General features: G+C 41.6%; 1 protein-coding gene across 4 annotated transcripts in view; it reads left to right on the top strand.

Moving 5' to 3' along the window:
• Positions 1–21471, top strand: part of PALM2AKAP2 (PALM2 and AKAP2 fusion) — a 269198-nt gene that overhangs the window by 142411 nt on the left and 105316 nt on the right. For all 4 annotated transcript variants that reach the window (XM_054809517.1, XM_054809516.1, XM_054809515.1 and 1 more), the window contains one exon: positions 15427–15509. In XM_054809517.1, coding sequence (XP_054665492.1) covers positions 15427–15509 — 83 coding nt within the window. The remainder of the gene's footprint in view (positions 1–15426; positions 15510–21471) is intronic.

Raw genomic sequence — 21471 nt, 5'->3', positions numbered from 1 at the left:
GCAAGCCTTTCTTAGGTCAGAACCACCACAGCCCAAACACAGGTCTACTGTGGAGAAGAGCATAGGCCACAAAGATCCAGAGCCAAGCCAACCCCAAACTTCAGGGCTTTGCACAAGGAGGAGACACAGCCATATGATTTAGAGCTGGACCTAGGTCCAGGCTTCCCTAGAAAATGGGTGAGCCTGCACGTGTGGTTTGGTGCGGATCCATCCATGTCATTTGTGCCAGGCTGTGCTGTTCAGAGCATTATGTCTGCATCATACCTACTATTAACCAGACCTGTAGACAAAGATGAAGTGCCTCCACAACATTAACATCAAACACAGAACATCCAAACCTGATCTAGATGAATTCCCAGACCTAAAGGTAAAAGCTCAACTTCAGCCAGAATAAAAATTATAGCATTCAGATCTCCAGATGTGAACTTCCCTCCCAATTTCTGTTTCAGTTTAAAAATAATCTCGCTGTGGAAAATCACCTTGTTGATTTTGTCTTGAAGGCTTCAATCCATCTTAAAGATCGCATTGGCTTTATCCTGGACTCAGCACTTGGCTGAGCTTGACCACAGACCTCACAGTCATGAATAATTTTATACTTGCAGAAATTCTGACTTGTGTGTAACTGTATGTGTGTTCATGTATTTGCAGACAACTTCCTCCTCTCCTGACACAACAAATACAGACTTGAGTTTATGAAAAAATATTTGGTATTAATTCTAAACAGTTTATTCTTGTGTCAGTATTTGCCTTTGGGTTTTTCAAATTTATCAAATCTCAAGCACACTGAGACAGGAGCTTTTTTGGTTGGCAATATATCACAAGTATCCTAGAATGTGGCAAGAATAGGGCAAAGGTGGAAAAGTTCTGATGTCTCATGTCAAAAAGCTGGCCTCAGACCCTGCATCTTACAAAATCTGGTAAACTTTCAGCTGCACAGTACTACCCTCTCTGGAGCAGCAGCTGGAGTCCTGGCTCCACTCCAATCAATGGGACTCTTGTTTCTGATTTCTTGGGACTAGGATGCACAATGAATCTATGTGTGTAAATCTTTGCAGGCCTGGATTCTAAAAATTTCACAATCTAAGTAGTTGTCTATATGGAAGGATGTACTACTTTACATAAGCCGTAAATTTAAATCAGTATACTAGTATTACAAATATCTACTTTCCATGGAGGGAGGTTAAGTTTAAAAGAAAAGTCTATTCTGCTGCCGTAAAGTCCTGAATACCCTGTAAAGCTTCCCAATGTAAAAAAAAAAAAAAAAAAGGCGTTTCTAATTCTATGAATACAGTCAGTGTAGTGTATCCCTTTCCCCTAGTAAAGAGATATGAAAGTTCAGTCTGGACATGAAATGTTTATGAAATATATATATAAAAAAAGAACTTCCAGCACAGCCGTGAGGGATTGCCTACTGAAGGTATGCAGAAAACTTTACTTGGCATTTGTTTACTTCTTAAAACTCTGCCTCTACGGACTTTTGCCTGTGTGACTTGTTGACCCACCTTCAAGATTTTGCAGTGACATCTGTGCATGCCTCGCTTTGAGAAGCGCAAGCTCAAATTCTAGAGCTGCTGAAAGTACAAATTGTCCAAAGAAAAGTTAGGATGACATTTGTATTAGTCCTTATTACCAGCAAAGCTGTGTGGTTTAGAACAAGTTCTTCTTTTAGATTTCCTCTTTTTCATTTGCATTTGAATCAAAATTGTCATTTGTACAGTTCTGTGAATGAATGTATCAGTAAGATAGAGGGCAATGTAGTTATTTTTATTAGAAATAATATGTGTTTCCAGGAGAATATAGTTTTTATTTTCAGATAAAATAATAAACTTTTTGGTTACACATATAAGTCTTGGCTTGGCAGCTGACGTAGTGTAAAGTCAGACCTCCCTCAAGAATCAGAACTAGTTTAATGACAACTTAATACAGCTGATAACAAAAAGTGATAGCATCTTGCTTTATAGCATGGGTGCCTTGTTGCAACTGACTGGGTGCACTTGATTTTACTAAAGTCCTGAAAGCCTAAGTATTTGTGGAATACCTCTCATTATTTCCAGTCAATAAATGAAACATTGAATGGAAGTGGTCTTTAACAATTAAAGTAAAAAAGATGCTGTACGCTATATTTTAACATTTAATGTGTATTTTAAGACAAGGCAAAGTTATTATTCACCCAGCCCCAAACACTACAATATCTGAGCACTCAACAATTTTCAATGCAGTGAAATTTCACAGCATCGCATTAAGGCAGATGATGCTATCACTGTTGTATGAAAAATGAGGAACTGAAGAAGAAGGAAATGAAGTGGCTGCCTACTATGCGGGAGCCCAACCAGTTCCTCAGAAACAAACATTTTCTGATGCCGATGCAGCTCTTCGCTGTTACCACACATGGAAAAAATTTGATCTGCAGAGAGACAGAAAAAGCTACCAGGCCGTTAATTCTGCTTCTCAGCTGCACAGAGCCTCATTAAAAACCCACACTAGGGTGCTTCTGTGCCCAGGGTGGGAAAAATTATGGACCCAAAGCCTCCTGTATGTACAATTACATCCCCTCAGCTAACACTCTGCCTAGCAATGACCTAGCAACCATCATGAGGAAAGCGTCTGCTGCCCCATCAGTGTGCATCATTGGCACTGGGAGCTGTTAGGTATGGAGGCAAGTTCTTTCTATTTTATAGACCAGGCTGTATTGCAGAGTGTGCTTACACAGTGACAAAGATTACCTGCTATTGCTTTATGGCTGTCTTTGTTCTGTTGTGCTGATATAGGATGGGAGGGAAATGCCATGGCATTACACAGTAGAAGCATGACTGTTCCCATTAGAGAGGCATCTTTTACTGCTTCCTTGTACAAGCGGCATTCTGACAATGTTTTTGGAAAGCAGAAAAAAACACAAGAACACAAATGCTATGTCTTCCTTTTTCTTTTCTTTTTTTTTTTTTTTTTCAATTTTCTGCAACCTTCTGGTAACACAGTCTCAACTAATGCACAGTTTTCCAGTGAGGATTACCCGAGTCGCTGATTTTCAGCAGGAGCACCTTGACAGAGGCAGGCAGTGCAATCAGTATGCCTTAAACCACAGTAGCCAGAGATACTATCACACAGCAGCAAATGCAAAGTAATATCCCACTTTACCAGGATAAGATGTACCTTTTCATTTTATAGCCACAATAAAATGAGAAATTACAAACCAGGAACTGTTCGGCAAACACTGATACATTAAAAAGAAAAAGGTGAGCAGCCCCCCAGGTGAAGAGGAAGGGAGACCATCCAGTACCCCTTTAGTCTCCCTGCATTGTTTCTCAGATTCCTCCACAGCGGAAGGCACCAATGCAGAAAGGAAAAGCAGAAATGGTGAAATGCTAGCTTGCAATGCACATTCTCCAAATGTTTATTTAGAGAATAAATATACTTCCCATTATAATTCTAAGAAGAGTTGCAGTGACTCTTGTAGAAACCCAAAAATTAGAGACCTATCTCAGATTCAGAGAACCAGGATTCAAAGTCCTGTTCCGCTTAGGCTGCACTGAACAAGCCTCTGCTTGTGTCTCCATCTGTTTATTTCCATCATATATATACAAAGCCTTAGGCCAGGCACTGTCTCTCAACTGTATTTGCATTAAGCAGGAAACATCCCTGCTCACAAAGCCTGTTAGTTTTTATAGTGTAGGTTTTGGGGTAGCACTGAACATTTCATACGACCATCACTGTTTCCAAACAACAACAAAAAAATCTATCTGAATTCAATTATTCACCTCTTTCTGCTAAACATAGGGAAACAAATTCAGCCCTGATACAAACATGTGAACACCTGATTGACTTCAGTGGCCATTCAGCTTAGCTGTGTCAAAGCTGAATTAGGCCTTGGGTCTCAAACTGTCTTGTCTGCTCTTGCCATCTGTCCTTCTTTGCTAACCTAATTCCTTATTAAATAGGGTGTCCGCAGTGAATGTGAAGCTATTCTGCCGATCCTTTCTCTGCAACAAACATTGCTAGAGGCTAAAATTCCTGAAAGTTATGACTATGTTGACTGCCTCTGCTTCTGGATACTATGTGATGTTCTTTTAAGGTGGCCCGAAATTCAGACCGTGAATGTTTATATTCCTGAGCATTCAATCCCTTTGCAGTCATACCTTAGACATGCAGAATTGCATAGTCGTTTAGCAAACTATAACTTCTAACAGACATGGATTCATTGTTTGTCCTCCTTAGAGGTCTCTGAACTGGTAGTGCTAAACACAGCACTTCACATACCATGTAGATGATAATGGTGTTATACAGAAGAAAAAAAAAAAGAAGAGGGGGGAGGAACAAAGGGGGACCCCCCCAAAACAAAAGAAAACAAACAAAAAAACCGACCCAACTCCAGACAGATAAATATCTCCATGTTAACAAACTGATGGACAACAGATCCAGAAAATGTATTAAAAGGACAAGGCAAAGATGTGTCCAGTGACATCCCTAATTTAGTGATTGGGGATACTGGAGGAAGTACAGGGTAAGGTCTGAAGATCCAGGCTGAGGGCAGGCATTCTCCCTATAGGAAGTCCCTTACTGCTGCTGTCAAAGACCATTGCTCTGGTCCAGTGGGGCATTTCTTGTGTTCTTGGAAAATATCTTTAACTAAGCTAGAACACTTTCTGCTTTCCTCAGAAACAGAATGTGAAAAATACAAACAACCTACCTGCACAATTAAAATATATTAAGCATGACAACAGTTTTTTACCTGTTACTCAGTGCAGGTTGTGAAGAGAATATTTGAATAGCCTGAATAAAGGAAGAAGCAGCCATGAACTCAATTTAAACCCAGACTGAACTATTCAGAAATTAAGAGCTGCTGTGGATCAAGTAATTAGGTTGTCATTATAAAACAAAAAAAACCCCACAACCAAACAAACATAAAACCTACAAAAAACCCACTCTCATCCTCTCATCTATTAATTATGTCTCCACAATTTCATGTTCCAGGCAAGACTTCACATGAAAGCACAGTGGTTCCTTCAAAAAGAGGCTTCCTAATACATTTCTAATTTCTAGAAATTTCACAAGAAACTCAGCTTGCTAGATTTCAACAGGAAAGGTTTGAATGTGATCTTTCTTCATTTTCAGAGCTGATATCTCTCTACAGGGCAGGCTGCCTCTTTAAAATGTTACAGTTTAAAATCTTATACAAGTAAGTAATAACTCTAGCACAGAAGCAATAAGTATTTGAATTACAGGTAATAGGAAAGTTAATTGAAGCCCTGATGCAATTTTATGCTTTCTTCATGCTTTATTCCACTGGTATTATGGGCTTATTGTCAAGATGAGAGCTGTGAAAAATGTTTATTGGTACCCTGATACAGGCTTTTTTCTCAACAGGGTAGCTAATTCTCTTAGGAAGACACTTTACTGAATCAACACTCCTCACTGTTCATGCTAAGGAGGAGTGGAAGTAACCAAAGAAATAGGACAAAGGGAGATGCACATACACTACAAAAGCTGCATTTTAAAAGGACATCGGTTTTGTTTCTCACAGCTTTAGCATGCCCCCAGCTAGGCTCAGGGCTCAAGCTCTGCAAAAACTCCCCGGTCACATACACTGTCCATACATCAGCTTCCACTTTGGTGTAGCCTGCACAGATGGACCGCCTCATCAGGCAGGGAAACCTGTCACATCATGGGACTGCCTTGCACGTGAGTTCTGCCCCAGCAAATAATGAGGGTGCTGTAAGCTAAAATCATGAGGCTCTGAAAACTTGAATGCAAGCATAGTTATCAAAGGCGAAGCATCAGACTTAACTGTTCTTTGATGCACGGCGGAATGCAAATGCTTAAAGACTTTCATTGCCTCAGGAATGTTTTTAATTTCAAATTTAGACAATGGACATCATGGGACAGATAAACAGCTGAGAGAGAACAAGAATAACTGAGCAGATAATTTCCGCAAGTCTGCAGAAGTCAACCAGCACTTTCTTATTGACTTTGGATTGTGCCGTAGTTGTTCGTTCTACCCTTGAAGAGCCATGTTTAGCATACCACGGACACAAGAGTCAGAGTTTTTGCATTGCATCAGCAGGGCATGCTTTAAGGAGCACATATTGTGACTTTGAAGAACTGAGAGAGGACAAAGCCAAGATCCCGTCCCCTTGGGAATACATGGCTGGCCTGTGCTCATTTAGGAATCACAGAGAAAGTACCTCTTTAATCTCCAGTCATGTTTATTTATGTGGAGGTTTTGTGGGGCTCCCAGGCAGAATCAGGATGCCATCTTTACATGAGTCTCCAAAGTGTGGGACAGCCTGGAAACCTATACCCAGTTAGCCCATGTCTGTGCCGCAGGACAGACTCATGAAATGTAGCTTGTTATAATTCTCATAATGCCCTAATGGGCATTAATGCCACCTAATGGCTGGAAGGTGATGGATGTGGCATCATTTGACACTGTACATTAACTTGTGATTTCTCCTTAAATATTAAACCTTTTAGGTGCAAAATATAGCCCAATATCATGATACCAAAATTATAATTTATTGTCTTTTTAGTTTGTCTTTCGCTTTCAAGGCACTTGATCTCTTCCTCTATAAGAGAGCCAAGCAATCCTTTATTGAACTCTTTCAAGCATATGGCTTGGATAAGAAACATCACTGGAGTTTTGACCAGCAAGTCATACTTCCTTTGAACATTGTGGCTGGGAAACGAAACATTTCACTACCTATTTTAATTCTGGGGAGGTGATACGTGAATAACTGAGGAGGATATACCATGTCTGGATATTATGTTTGCCTGTCAGTTAGCTTTTTTGGGAAAACAAATAGTACTTTGAAAGCAAACACTATAATTTTCCCTAATTATATGTCATTTTCTAAGATTGCCAACCTTATCCACAGAGGCCAGAGGCTGATGCATCTTCTCTAACTGAGCACTAACTTTATAAGTAAGATCCAAAACTGATTACTGTGCAGCACAGATAAGTTTAGGTGAAGACAGGTGCCTTCAACCTTAAACATCTGGGTCTTATCTCTCATGTCCGTTTGTTAAAAGTCAGATTATATTAACCTTACATCAAGCAGTGATTTTAATTTGACTATACAGTTACTAACCCTGTCCAGTGCTCTGGATCTCTTCTTGCAGACAATAGAACTGTTCTCAACTTCAGGTGAATCAAATATCTGGCCTGAAAGGGTCTGCTCTGCTGGATTGCATGGCTTTCCAGCAGTGTCATGGCTCATGCCATGATAACACCAGTTCTCCTGCACCTTTCAACTGTCATGCACCTCTCTAGGGAAGAACAAAATTTGACTCTGCTGTTGCAGAATTGACAGGATTTGCACTAATGTGTGTGTCTAGTACAAATGCAGGGTTGCAATGGGTTCTTTGATACCTGGCACGTTACTCTTTACCACAATGGAAGGTAGTGAAAATGTACTAATTAATACCATCTTCTGTCAAGCAAAACTGGCGGTTTAAGCTTTGGAATAAAGTGTTGATACAAATTTGTCTGACAGAAAAATTGCACATTTCTTCAAAGCAACTGTCAGTACAATCTTAACTCAAAAGTATGCAAAAGTGGACATCAAAGGTTAGGTCAGTCTAGACAGTTTTAGCTAGATCTGCCTCATTGCAGTTTGGCCCTTAACAACTACAATCTAATCAGGCAGATAAGTCCATTCAGGGCCCTTGCTGTTGCCTTGTCAAGGACTGAAATACTTCTTTAGGGTCTTATCCTTTAAAACCCCCTTGTTTTATTTGTTTAACTCCTGAGTTAATTGTGAAAATCTTGCAATAAGGCGTTTTTAGCAGCGTGGAAGAAGGCTTCTCAGAAAAAAAACCTATACCTATTTATTCCTAAATACAGTAGGTGGATGTGTGCAGTTCAATCATTTCTACTGTGCATTGAGTAAGCCTGCCATTTTTGTCAGACCTCAAATGCAAACCAGATCCAAAATGTCACCCCTGAAGGAGACCATGAGGTGTGAGAAGAAAATTGACAGTGATAGGTGCTCTTATATGCACTCTATTACCTGCAGCTAAATGTCAGCAGAGTATGATTGTCCCTCCTACTCTGCAGTAATGCAATCTGACATGTATAAGGATTTACCCTGTTGAGCCAGACTGGTTGCTCACCACAGGGAAGAGCAGAAAAGCATAATTGGAAGAGTCATCTAAAGACAAATTTGCTGAAAAATTGAGATTGCTTTCCTCCCATCCCTACTAGGTGCACTGCGAAGGCATGGCCATTTACTTCAGCAGTAGTACCCACTAACGAGGAATGTCTTGCCTGCTGCTAAAAGTCACCGAAGAGGGAATTAGGTTTAACTGGATACATACCACTTTTGACTGTTGACATGCATCCGTAGGATCTTCCACATATGCATGCAGCACTTCCAACTGTTGGTACATGCAGCTGCATGTCTAACTCCAGGTAACAGAAGGCGTCATAAAAATATGCCTCATCTGCATCAGCGTGGGCAAGATTAGTATGATGAAGACAAGAGATAAACTGTCTCACTTTGCAGTTAAGGAAACTGGACACAGCTCTTGCAGTCCTCTCTCTTGGCTCTGCTGAGAGGACTAGAAGCTCGTCTTTGTGGTATTTACAGACATGCATTTGGGGGGGGGCAAGAAATCCTCTAGGTGGATGCAGTGAGATGAGCACCACAAGCTATTTGTCTCCCTCACTGCATTACAGACATGCACTTTCAGCACTGTGTAACTGATGGTTTTTCTTTCTCCTAGTAGAGAATGGTTATCATAGCAGATAATCTTCCTGCTACCTTCTGCTTTCTTTCTGCTATTGAGCTTAAGATGCCATGATTAAAAAGAATTTGCATGAGTGGCTTGTGCTTCCCTTCTTTATGGATTCATTGTTTGGCTGCACTGCTGACATACAGGAACTATAGGCAAAGCTAGAAGGCTATCTGCTCTTTTACTGATAGAACATCACACTTCCTAATTGGTATTTCCAAATAAGAGAATGTGCACCAAGGCAAATTATTATAAGAAAGAGAAACAAAATTCACAGGTTTTCCCTTCCTCATGCCTCCCAGTTCATGTCAGACTTTTAGCTTATTTCCTGCAGACTACTTTTCCTCCAAAAACTTCAGTGTTTCTCTGTCAATTTCATCCTAAACTGTTCACTCTGAACAAGATTGCTGAGATTGGGAGCAATTTTCTAAGCAACATTGCAATCTCACTCCCTTAGAATAGCTTTAACCTCAGGGCTGGTCTATACTTAAGGTTTCATTGCAAAATATATGGAGATTATGGTCCTGAGGACTTTTTGCTTGCTTCATAGCAGAAATGGTGAACTTCATAGCAGCTATTTTATGCTACTACAACTAGCCATTGAAAGGGTTTTGCCCACAAAGTTAAATCTGCAAGAAAACACATGCACAATCTGAACCAAGTTCATCACTGCTGGTTACCAGAAACTACGTTGGTAGGTAGAAATTCCTCATTAAAATGAGTAAGGGACAAAGTTTGAGACTAGTGTTGCATGACCTTGTAGTGAATGGCTGAAGATATAGCTGTTCTCCCAAGCTGCCATCACTTCCCACATGACTGAAGCATGCAAAAGCCATGTCAGGGTATTGCTAGCCTGGGCTAGTTCAAATGACTCCCGAAAACCTGACTAAGCTGAAGAGGGATAATCCATCTCAGTGATGGGAATCTGCAATGACTTTACTCCACCTGCGACCACCAATGCAAGTCTTCTTAGGTGTTTCCCAGAATAGTGCCGGACTACATCTGGAACTAAAATGTACATCTGAATTTTGGAGACTGAGCCTTTGACACCTAGTCTTAGTATAGATGCATGATCACTCTTGCATGATCACAATTCAACCAACACCCTTTGAGGAATGACACCAGCCAAGGCTCCTTTTCAATGGCATGTAAGTAGGTGTGACTTCCCTCCTACTAGCCCTAATAGGGAGATTTTTGCCTTATTTATGTTTAGGTCCAAAATACATCACAGTGTGAAAGCTGGGGCGGGGGGGGGGGGGGGGGGGGGGGGGTCATTTGGAAGAGAAAAGCAAATCAGTAAAAGAGAATTGTGCCATTAGCTCTATAATCTGTGCATCCACCCCAGTGAATAACACTGCTATCAGATGCAGAAAAACAGATTAAATGAGCTAGCGCTCTTAAGACAATTGCTATCAGAGAGACACGTCACAAGAGAAGTGGCACCTACAGCACTCTCTGTAATAGGTTGTCTAAGACTGAAGATTCTATGGAAGCTTAGACTAAGATATTTTCTTAACTCTTAGAGGTGAGCCTTCAAAGCATGGTTAAAAGGGTAAGGAAGTTTCCTTACTATTGTTTCAAAATATAGCACAAACGCAATGCCTAAACATACTGTATATTAAAGAAAAGTGCAAAAAAAAACCCCAGATAAATGAGTTATTTTCTTCACCACTTAAGTTATGCCTTTGTCTTCATGCTGATATGTGACCTTTCCCAATCTGAACTGCATGAAGCCATCAAGCCATTTAGCAGTTCAATAAATAAACATGCCAGCACTCTTGCTGAAAGGTCTTTTTTCCTAGACTGTGTCTTTTTTTTTCTCTCCCTCTCCTCTGAGGATTTTATTTTTCTGAATGACCTTTTATTATTCACAGGAATAACTGGTGACAAACTCAACTTTGTAGTTTAACATGGCATCTCTCTGCTGGCTCAGCTGGGCACTGCCAAGATAGCAACACAAGGACATAGTTTGGCTTTCATTTTTAATGACAAGTCGTGTGTAGCTGAAAGAAAGCAGACTGAGAAACTGCAGGAATCCCTGTGGTTCAAGTCAAGTGAAAATAGTTGCTCTAATAAATTGCCTCCTTGGCCTCTTCAAGACCAAGTGGGCCAGTTTAGTGAAGATCCAGGATTTATGTGGTTGGAGCTGGCCTGTTTCCTTCCACTCTGAACAGGGCAGGAAGCATTCTGGTGAGCAACAAACCAGCTGGCAGATCTGAGAGGCAGCACCCTCGGCAGGCAGACGGGGCCAAACTGGGAGCAGTAACATGTCCTTTTGGCGCTTGTGTGCAACCTGCCTTGGCTCTGAAAAGGACTAAAAATGCTTCCACAAACAACCTGTCTCAGTGGAAGAGGATAATAAATCTTAAACTGCTCCAGCTGCCATGCAAGTGAACATTTGACTATGCTCTAACCTTTCATAGCAGGTATAAATGACTATCATGTGAGAAATGAAGAAGGCTTGATTTAGTATGATTCGATCACTGCAGGAGTTTTCCTGGTGAATACCCATAATTGCTTTTCCTCTGAGGAGACAATTCTTTGCCCTAAAGGTGTTCTCTGATTCAGCTCTTGTTATGCTACAACCTGCCCCTTTACTGCACCAGTATCTTTTGCAAGAGGATGCAGGCTGCCAGGTTTCAGATGGATACAGCTTGCGCCAGTGTTAATGGTTGTATGGTATAGGGCTCAGAGTTGTTTCTCACCAGTCTAACAACACAGCAATGGAGTCTATATGCTGAAAACACAGAGCACTCTGTTGCTAAAACATATAGCAAAATTAAGACCGTAAGACTGTTGTTTCTGGGTAATTTTTGCATTTGTGAAGTATTTTCTAAGGGAGTTGGGGGCCCCTGGAGAAAGTTCACATACTTCGGTAGCTGAATTGCACCTCGAGGTTTCCTTTCTTTGTCCAGGTCCTATAGAAGTTGAGCAGAAACCCAAAGGGGTTGACAGACTGAGATGGATGGAGCAAGCACCCTTGAGATAAGTGTACTGCCCCAGGTCACTGCTAACCAAGGCAGAGGTGTCTCCTCCTTGGTCGCAGTGCTGACCACAAAGAACTGTGATTCAGGAATGAACTGCTAAAGTATCCTCTTGTTTGTTAAGAGCCATGAGTGGGTGTGCACAGCAGGTTTCCAGATCCCTTATCAGTACCTCTATTCTTCATCCATATTCTGCACTTCCACTGCCAACTACATCACCAGAAACTGGGCATCTGCCTCTTACACTTAAATTTCATCCTTCTTGTCTTGACAACATCTGTTCCTTTCTCTCCTGGCTGATGCTTGTGAGCTGAGAGCCTAAATTCCTTCTTATTATCTGCACCTTGATTTCTCTCCCAAGTCTGCACGGATACATCTCTTAAGGAAAGAGACTGTTAGCTCAGCTTCATTCCTGTTGTATTGTCCGGTCCTCGTTATTGTTAAACTCCTGTCATCCATCAAACCCTATTCAGAGTTGAAATCAACAGCAAGTAAAAGGAAACAAATAAGTCAGCACAGTACTACACAGAAGTGGAGCCAGCATGCACAGAGATGGATGAAAAGCCACTGAGCCCCAATAGTGCTGATGGAGCTGCCCTGCAGCTGTACAGACGATGATAGACGTAAAACTTTAGCTGTGCTAATGGCAGCATGACCTGGTACTATGTGCAGCCTTTACAATATGTCCATGGATGTGAACATGCTTGTGATTATTTTTATTTTTTTTTTAATCCAAGGGGGATTGTTAGGTTGCCGTGTACTTCATGCAGATTAAGTCAGAGGTCCATGCTGTGGCAGATATGGCCTGTCACCAAATACAGAGTGTGGAGATGAAGTCCACTCAGGTTTATGGAATTTATGAGTTTGAGAGATTTGGGGGAGACACGTCCTTTCTTATGTGTGTTAATGTCTAGGCCTTGGAGTTTCATGACTTCTTTTCTAGTTAAATACATGTATTACTGCTGTAAATGCTCTCTTCTTAATCTTTCATGTGTTGCCACATCAGTGGGGAATATCACTTACAGGTGGACAACTTAAGTCAATACCAGTGCCTACCAAGGGCTATGCAGAATGTTAGTTATGGCACAGGTCTGAAATTTGGCAACTCACATCTCCATTTAGCATCCTAGTCACCAGACTGCCCTTTCTTGGTGGCCGTAGGCTGCATATATATCAGCACGTTGGCAGAGAACAGTAGTATGTTTTTTAGTGAACTCATCCCTCTTTCCTCAACCACACTTGCAACTGGTTCAGACGTGGAATGAATCACACTATGTGATGAGACTGGTTGAGTCACAGCCAAGACTCCTTTCAGAGGAAACCAAACAAGAATCTCTTCGGCCTGGTCACAAGAAATACTTTTCAAAGCCTAGTGGAAACACAAATATTCAAATGAACTATTACTCCTTCTGACACTGTGGTAACATTCAGTCCAGGGAATCAGACTAAATCTAGTTTGACATTAAATCCTGGAAATACTTCCAATATAGATCTAGAGATGTCAGCACCAATTGCTCCCATCTTCTGATCCACTCCTACTGCACAGCTACTTGCTAATGCAAAACAGAGGCATCCACACAAGGACAACATGCTGAAGGCTTCACAGTTCCAAATATACTGCAGGAAAAGAAGCACAGGGGCCTAAGTATGAAGGGATGCTTTAATGAAATGGTAAAAAAAGGCACACAGCTCTATTTTACATCTGCATTTGAATAGCAGGAGAGCACATAGGTATCAGTAGAGAATCAGTAGAGGCCCACTATGCTAAAATGCTCTACAGACATATAACAAGGAAGGTCCTTTTGGCCTGCGATTAGCATGAATATAGTTATTGAAGTAAGCTGGAAAGAAAAAAACAGCAGAAAAAAGAAATCAAGACAGAATAAACTACATGCCTTTTCTGCAGCACCACTTCCAAAGCAGCAATGCTCTAGGGGAACCCCAGCAGAGACGAATGCAAAGGAGGGGTCAATCCTGTGGTAAAGTCACAGGATTAGACTTCTGTCTTTGTGGACTTTTCCAGAGTGCTGAGAGCACAACAAGTAAAAAAGGTCCCAATTTCGTTATTACACACTTCCACTGGTTTTAATGCAGTCTTCAAACCTTGCTGGGGGCTACCTGCTGGCTCTGTGGACTACATGGACACCATAGGTCAGCATGTGGGAAGAGAAGGGGGTCAGCTCCAAAGAACCTGTGCTGGAAAAAGTTAAAAGCACCTACAGTATCTTGGCACATAAGCTGCACTGACACTTTTTAATATTCTTCCCCCAGAGCAAAAGATGTCTGTCTGAGGGTGCCAAAAAGCAGGAAAACCCACCAGCCAACATTGTTAGAAAGAAAGATACAGGTGTGCAGTTAGTGCCTCCATGTATCCACAGGCAGACTACAGCTCAAGCTAGCACTGTTAGCATGTGCCACTGTCTGCTGGAGCAACAAATAAGCAAAGGGCATCTCTGATGCACGGATCCTTTTGCATAAGTAATCATAACACAACTGTGGAGCATACTCAAACAGTAGTGGTTTGAAGAGACACGCTCAATATTATAGTGTGAAGTAGCAGCAGAGGGCTTGAATAACTGTCCTTGTATTGACCAAGGACCACAGAGCCATTTCAAGCCGTATTATTACACGAGCCATATTTCAAATTTAGTAGGTGCGCACAGTGCTGTGGTAGCACAAAGAACATTATTCAATGTATTCTCAGTGTGAATGTGTACATTCAACAGTGCTATTGGAGATGATATATAAATCCTATACATCCTTATCCTCTATAGAGGAGATTGTGTAACCCCTATAATTTAATTTCACAGTTTAGAAAATATTCACCAATTTAATCTGACTAATCCACCATTATTTATTGTAATTATTGTCATTGCTATGGAAATTCCAAAAGCAATCAAGCAGCTGTCCGTGGCTAGCTGTGCTTAACCAAGATTGTCCCTGGAGGTGAAATGAGCGGGTATGTTCTTACTTTCTTCAAGGTTTAAGCTTGATGTAGAAACAAAAGTGCAGAGGTTGTTCCAGACAGGACTGACGAGCTGCCCACACCATGCCCTGGGAGCTGCGCCTGTAACCTGACCTCCCTGGATAAGCAGTGGTGACTACTGCCTGGCCAACAAACAGTGTTCACTAATGAGATGCTCTTAGAGTCCTAGATGTTCTTAGTTACCCTTGCCTTGGGATGCACAGAAGTGCTGAAAAGTCCTCTGGCTTCTTCCCAAGATGGGACGAGCTCATCCCAGGGATGGTGTGAGCGCAGGCACACCTTCAGCACAGCAGCACAGGCGAGCACAGAGCAGTGTCTGGGGGCTGCCTGGGGATGGCAAGTCTGGACCTGGCAGCCAGGGCCATCCCACCACCCCATCAGGGACCAAGGCAGCCCCAGTCCAGTCACTGGGCACTGCCCTAGGGACAAGGATGGCCGCTGCAAGGGCTGAAATTGAGTACGTCCTTCTTGAGCTATGGCATGCTGCGTCAACCCGTTAAGCATCTGCTGCATTTTCTCCCAGCAGTGGCTGCTTCTCCACAGCACACAGAGCTGGCAAAATATTTTTCAGTCATTGTTTTTGTACCCTTTCTGCTTTCTTTAACAATGCTGATGAGATACCAGGCTGGCAACAGAGTGTGGCTGGGAAAAATGGATCCAAGCAAAGCAAAACAACCTCTCAGCCATGCATATTCTCCCATGGGCAATAAAATGTCTTTGGTTTTGTAGGCGCAGGAGGATCGGATATGCTGCCGAGGGACCCGCTGGGACCGTGCTCCTGTGAAGGTCCCGAAGCCGAGGAGGGTGCAGGGGTAAGTCTCCTCCCACCGCGTCCTTGTGGGAAGCACAGGGATCCGTGCTGCACTCAAACACAATGCTTGATGGCACCCCACTCTCAGTGGGATGGGGCACATCTTTAGCCACAAGGAGGTTGTCATGGTGGGAGTAGTTTGCACAGCAGCCCCCGCTGGTGTAAACTGCATTCGCTTGACTACTGCAGGGACTCCTCCTAAATATTTGGCAATGATTGGGATTAGGAGGACCTTCAATAAAAGTGCATCTCTTGGGAGGTCTTGTTAAATAATCCTGGCAGCTCACTGCAAGATGGTGTCAAACCAACACTCAGTCCTTCCTCGCTATGAGTCAATCCCCCGCATGTCTTCCCTTGTACCTTCTCTTCTCAGGCCCCTCTGGAGTTACCTCTACCCCACCTCCTTCCATCTGCTGGAAACCCGCATGCAAGCAGCTTGTCAGCATGATGAGGGCAAGCGTCTGAGAAGTATTGCCCTCACCTGGTAGCCTGGTGTGGTTGGGTGGTGTGTGGAAACACACCGTTTTGCTGGAGTAGGTGTGATGGGGATATTCCTTTTTCTTTGTCGTTCTTGGTGTGATGGTGTGCAGCCATGTGTTTTTAACAGCAGCAAATGAATTTGTCGGTATGAATTCCTGCAGGGCCAAGATGTTCATCTTCAGGGCCGCTGACACTGCTGAGTGTGAAGCATGTATATCTAAAGACAAAACCAACCATGTTAAAAACTAAAGGCCTCTCCCTTTATCATAAGTCATATTTTTAAATAAAGATGCTAATTTGGATATACAAAGCCCATATTAATGCCTAAATTTAGTTTAATCTTTTATGTTTCTTTAAATTAAAATAGTAATCAAGGCTGTTAAACCAGTTCAGATGAAACTTAGGAAGCAGATTTCAGACTTCTGCTATAAAAGCAGAGGAATTTTTTCTTAAATTACGGCTAGTTAAATTTAGCCCAATAACTAACTCTTTTGTTTAGGAAAGCACTTAAAGATAAAAATGCAGCAAGTTCATGTCTTCTTCCAGTCTATGAGTAAAAACTGCTGTGAGAAGCTCAGATTAGCTAGCTTTAAGGTATTAAAGGCCATGGTGAATAATCAGCTAAAGTCAGCACCTGCAAAACTTTTTTTAATGAGGAAAATGTAAATGCAAAACATGCTTTGAAAACCTTTCATTAGATTTTTCTTATCATATTTACTAGTTTCATTTACCACTTAGAAAAAATTAATAACTTTCTCAAAATCGAGGTTTCCCATAGTTTTTATTTAACTGCTAATAAAATCCAAAAGGTGCCAGACCAAACTGATGTTAAAAACAAAAAAAACCAAAACAGATCTGCTAATAAACAATAAATATGAATCTGACTAAATGTAGTTAAGTATGTAGAATGGACAATACAAGACAGAATTTCATACTCTTGGCTATCAAAAACAATGACCAAATTAAGGTTAAATCTATATAAAGCAGCAAATCAACATGTCCTCGTGGGTATCAGTCAGTGAGAATCCACCTTTCTTTAGGCAAATAATTTATAACACAAGCAATAAAAGTAAGGTTCAAATTGATAATGCAAAGCCTTCAAAATGAAAATTTCATGTTATAGTTAAATCAGATATTTAAATAATTCTGATTGCAGCTGGAGCTCGGACTTGCACAGGCATTCCCAGGCATTTTGCACTGGTTGCTATCAGTGCTCTGCTCAGTGTAGTATTGCTTTGTGGCAGCTCGTATATCAGAAGCAGGACCTGTAGGACTGCTGGGAAAGCTCTGAGCTAGAGTTTAATCAGTCCCTAACTTTCTCTGGCTTCACTTAAGGTCACACTCAAGGAAGAGGGGAAAAAAGGTTCAATGACTGTGGAATGCAATTTAACAACACAGTACTTCCAATGCTTGGGAGTGTAACACCACGCAGAACAAAATCTGACTGAGCATTGTTTTCTCTTTGGTTTTAAAAAAGAGGTCTAATTTTTTTAATAACGACCCCCTGCTGAAGGAGGAGGTTTAATGGCAGAACTTTGTAAGAGGGAGGCTGACTCAGTGCTGCCATTGACGCAGTGTGAGCAGAATCAGCAAAATGCTAGCACTGGAAAGTCAATACAGTCCATGAGAGTATCCTTACCAGCATGGAAGAAAATTAATTTAGTCATAGCAAATGATGAAGCACTGACATTTTCTTTAATAACTTGCTAATAATTTGTGGAAGGGAGAAGACTGGTGTTTGAGGCAAAGACTATATGGAGCAGCTGGATATAAACTCTTCTGAGCTTGCATTTGCTAAGAGAGTCAAACCCAAAACAACTGTCCTTTCTATCGCTAAACAATCAAATGGGAAATGTTATTTTCATATAAGAAAACCATTAATTTTAGATTAAGTCTGAAAAGAGTCTGTGCAGACATAGTTGCAATTTTTTTTTCCCCTGATATCAGAAGAAAGTAGATTCTCAATTAACAGAAATCAGGAAATAGAAATCCACATATCTCTGTTATTTTCAACAGCCTACTTACTCCAAGTGGAGACCTGGGCCATCATAGAGTTCCCTTGAACTTTAACAAACTATTAACAAGAAGCAGCATGCTACTCCTAGGTCCATACTGTGCTCTTGACTGTATGGTTCAAGTCAATGGTAATTGCATAGGTTTCAATAAAGCATAGAAAGCTCTTATATCTGATAGGTAATGACAATCACAACCAGTGAAGACAGGATATGGATCAGTAAAAAAATGTTACACTTGATCCTAGCCATGAAGCAAATTAATGCTCTCCCTTACAAGAAAGGAAAAATGTGGTCCTCCCAAAGAGCCACTCCATGTAATGTGCTCAGAACTAGCCAAGCTGGACCTATTGTTGGACAAGCCAAAGTTTATGAATTATCTTGGAGTTTTTTATGTTTCTTCCTTCTTTTCTAAATAGAAAAATGCTGCCTCTTCATTGTTGCGTTTAAAACACATCCTGTTATGCCTGCAGTTCTTTTTGGAGTGCAGGTTCAGAATACCATGTACTCTATTAGTGAGCCTTTCTTGCAGCTTTTGCTCAAAAAGGAGAATGCGTATGTGTGTGGGAGTACCATAAACTGCAGCTGTTTTTCTTTATTTTTCCACCATCATTACTGCTGACGGTAACAAGGAGGAAGACGTACATATAGACTATTTGGCTTCTCTGGAACGCTCCTGTACAGGAGGTTGGAAGATTATCTTGGTGAACAACTCCTAATTTCAACATAAAAGGATCAGCAGCAGGCTGAAAGAATTTCAGTGAACAGGATGCTGCTGTTTTGCTGGAATATTTTATCAGATATAGAACCTCAATTTGCTCTTTCATTGGTTTTATGAAAGCTTGTATCACCAAAGAATCTAAGTGACTCCAGAAAACTCTGGAAAGACTTACAAATTTCACTGGATAGCTGCTTAAAACAAAAAAATAATCCAACAATACGCAACCCCTTCCCCTCATTCTCTCCCTTGCCCCACTGCCATAAATGCGCTGTGGCCGAAAACTTTACAGATAACTGAAAATGACAGAGGCTTTGATATTTTCAGCACTCTGGAGCAGTTTTTTTAAGGAGATGCTCTTTCTTCACAGTGTATGTATCTGAAGCGTGTGAGGCCAGAGCAAAAATCCCTGGTCATCTATCAAAGTGTAACCCTGCATGGCCTCATATCCCCTCCTCCCTGACCCTTCAGGCAGTTTAGTAAGTATCTTGCTGCCATGCCAGCCATGGAGGGGTGCTGCTAAATTCAGAGACATTTGTGCAATAAAAATCCAAGGGAAGGTGCAAACCAACTTCAAGGAGTAAAATGGTTTATTTTCTGCAGCTGATGCTTTCCCCACTTGGCTCCCACCAGCTCTCATCACTGGTTTTCCCAGGTTGTGCTCTCCCTTCCCTGGTCCTGGCCACAGCTCACCTCATGCTGAAGTCAGTGGAGCTGGGCTGGCTAACGGAGAGGAGGATCTGAGTTACTGAACTGCATGGCACAGCACACAGCTAAGAGTTCATCTCCAGTTATGGTCTCTGCTAATTGCTCTCGAGTGCATCTTCATATCATGACCAAGGCAGGCAGTGTTGGTCAGGGAAGTGATCAGAGCCATTAGGTTTGACCTCGGGCATTGTAATTTTATTTCTGTGGCTCTGCATGGGAACTGTCAAAGCAAAGTAACAAGACTGTCAAGCTGTGGTACCTGTGTAAAACATGCCCACCTGCCTTCATATCCAAAGACAAAAGATTGCCTGCTCTGACAGTATGTGAGTTACACATTAAAATGCACAGCAGTTTCATAGTGCAGAGCTGGGTTTCCATACAGAATACTGCGTATTTTTAATTAGCAGGCCTATAATCAGCTTGTCTTATCATCTCATTACAGTTTCGTTTTGCATGATTTCACTTCCGATGATCGGAAAATGCAGTGAAGCTAGGACCTTGGCTTACAGCAGGGACAGCCAGTCCTTCAGGTTGGCCAAGGGTTTAGTCACTGGGCACGTTCCCTTTCTAATTCAAGAAAGGGACACATCTTTATGAAACTGCGATATTGTTCGATGGGAAAAAAACATTTGTCCCACGACAAAGAATTTCTTCTTTGAATATTATCCACTTGTCTGATTTTCTGAGGACCTTCACACAGGCTTGTTTTTCTCATGTAATCATTTCTAGTATCGCCATCCACCCTGCAGCAAATGACAGATCCCAGTTGCAGTTGGAGGCATTTAACACCGTTATGATAGCACTGGAAGGAACAAGCATCCATCCTTGAGTATCTGGAGGGCTCAGTAAAATGTCTGGAGAAAGCAGCTCAGCTGCTGAACGTTTGTACATCAATGTGCAAAACTCAGAAGATTAAAAGGTATCAAGAATTCGCAGGAGCGCTCATTAAGGCTGTAGCAACATAAAGGTGGAAAAATTAGGGGTATGGCAAGAGGGTCTTGCTGGTGTTCTTCTGTGTAGTAGGGATTTCAATCCCTGAAGGCTGATCAGGTTCCGATGTAGGAGTAAAAGCAAAGACAGAAGGATTTCTCTTCTCCGTAATTGTCAGAGCCCACCTGTGGTAATCCTCCAGGAAAAGATGGCATGACAAAATGTGTCTTTCTGCATTTAGTTAATGTTTGGAACTGGAGTAAGCACTCTGTTGGCTTTGCTTAGTAATTAAATGTACAGGACTTAAGAATACTGACTTGTTTCTGAGGCTGCTATTTGTGAGCTGAAAAAGTTAGGAACATGTAATACGAGCAAGTAAAATTTAGATGGTATTATTTTCAACAGTTACAGAAATAGTTTTGTGTCATATTAGTTGTCAGCTTTTGATTCTCTTCTTTCTTTCCTGGTATAAAAAGTTTTGTGTAACGTCCATTTCTGCTCATCACACCTTCTTGCACCAGACCATGCCAGTTCCTCCTTTGAAAATCCACCTGTCGCTCCTCATATTCATCACGAGGGTCTTTCTCGCTACGACTGCAACATCTTCTAATCCAGGCTCCTTTCCCAGTTTCTACTTCCTATATAAATCCATGCAGGTGTTTCAAAAAGCAGCCTGTTTTGTCTGCTGCTTTCATTCTCTCTCCCACTAGATCTCTTTACAAGATCTACCTAGACCTCTTGAGAAAGTCTGTGATCAAATTCCCTTCATGTTTTGCCTCTGCTGCAGGTCCCAGGTTCCTACCTGGCTTAGTTTCTGCCAAGTGTTCAGCTGCCACTTTCACTTCAGTCTAGTCTCTTGCGTCCCCTCCAGTTGCTTACCTCCCTTGTTGGAGTCTTTTTCCTGGGGTGACTCTGGCCCCAGTTTTTCCTTTAGGTGCAAATGTCTCTGCTCCTCAACACTCATTATTGCTTACATTTTGATAACATCTACCAGCCAGATAAGAAATCATTATGTTGAATGAGAGAAACTTACTGAAGCAAAGCCTGTTTGAAAGCCTGGTTGATGTCTCAGTAAACACTTCCAATCCATCTAAGAGCCATGGCGTAAAAAAAAT

The sequence above is a fragment of the Grus americana genome, chromosome Z (assembly GCF_028858705.1).
Source record: "Grus americana isolate bGruAme1 chromosome Z, bGruAme1.mat, whole genome shotgun sequence".
Lineage (NCBI taxonomy): Eukaryota > Metazoa > Chordata > Aves > Gruiformes > Gruidae > Grus > Grus americana.
The sequence above is the reverse complement of the archived record's forward strand: the minus strand, read 5'-3'. Positions and strand labels throughout refer to the sequence as shown.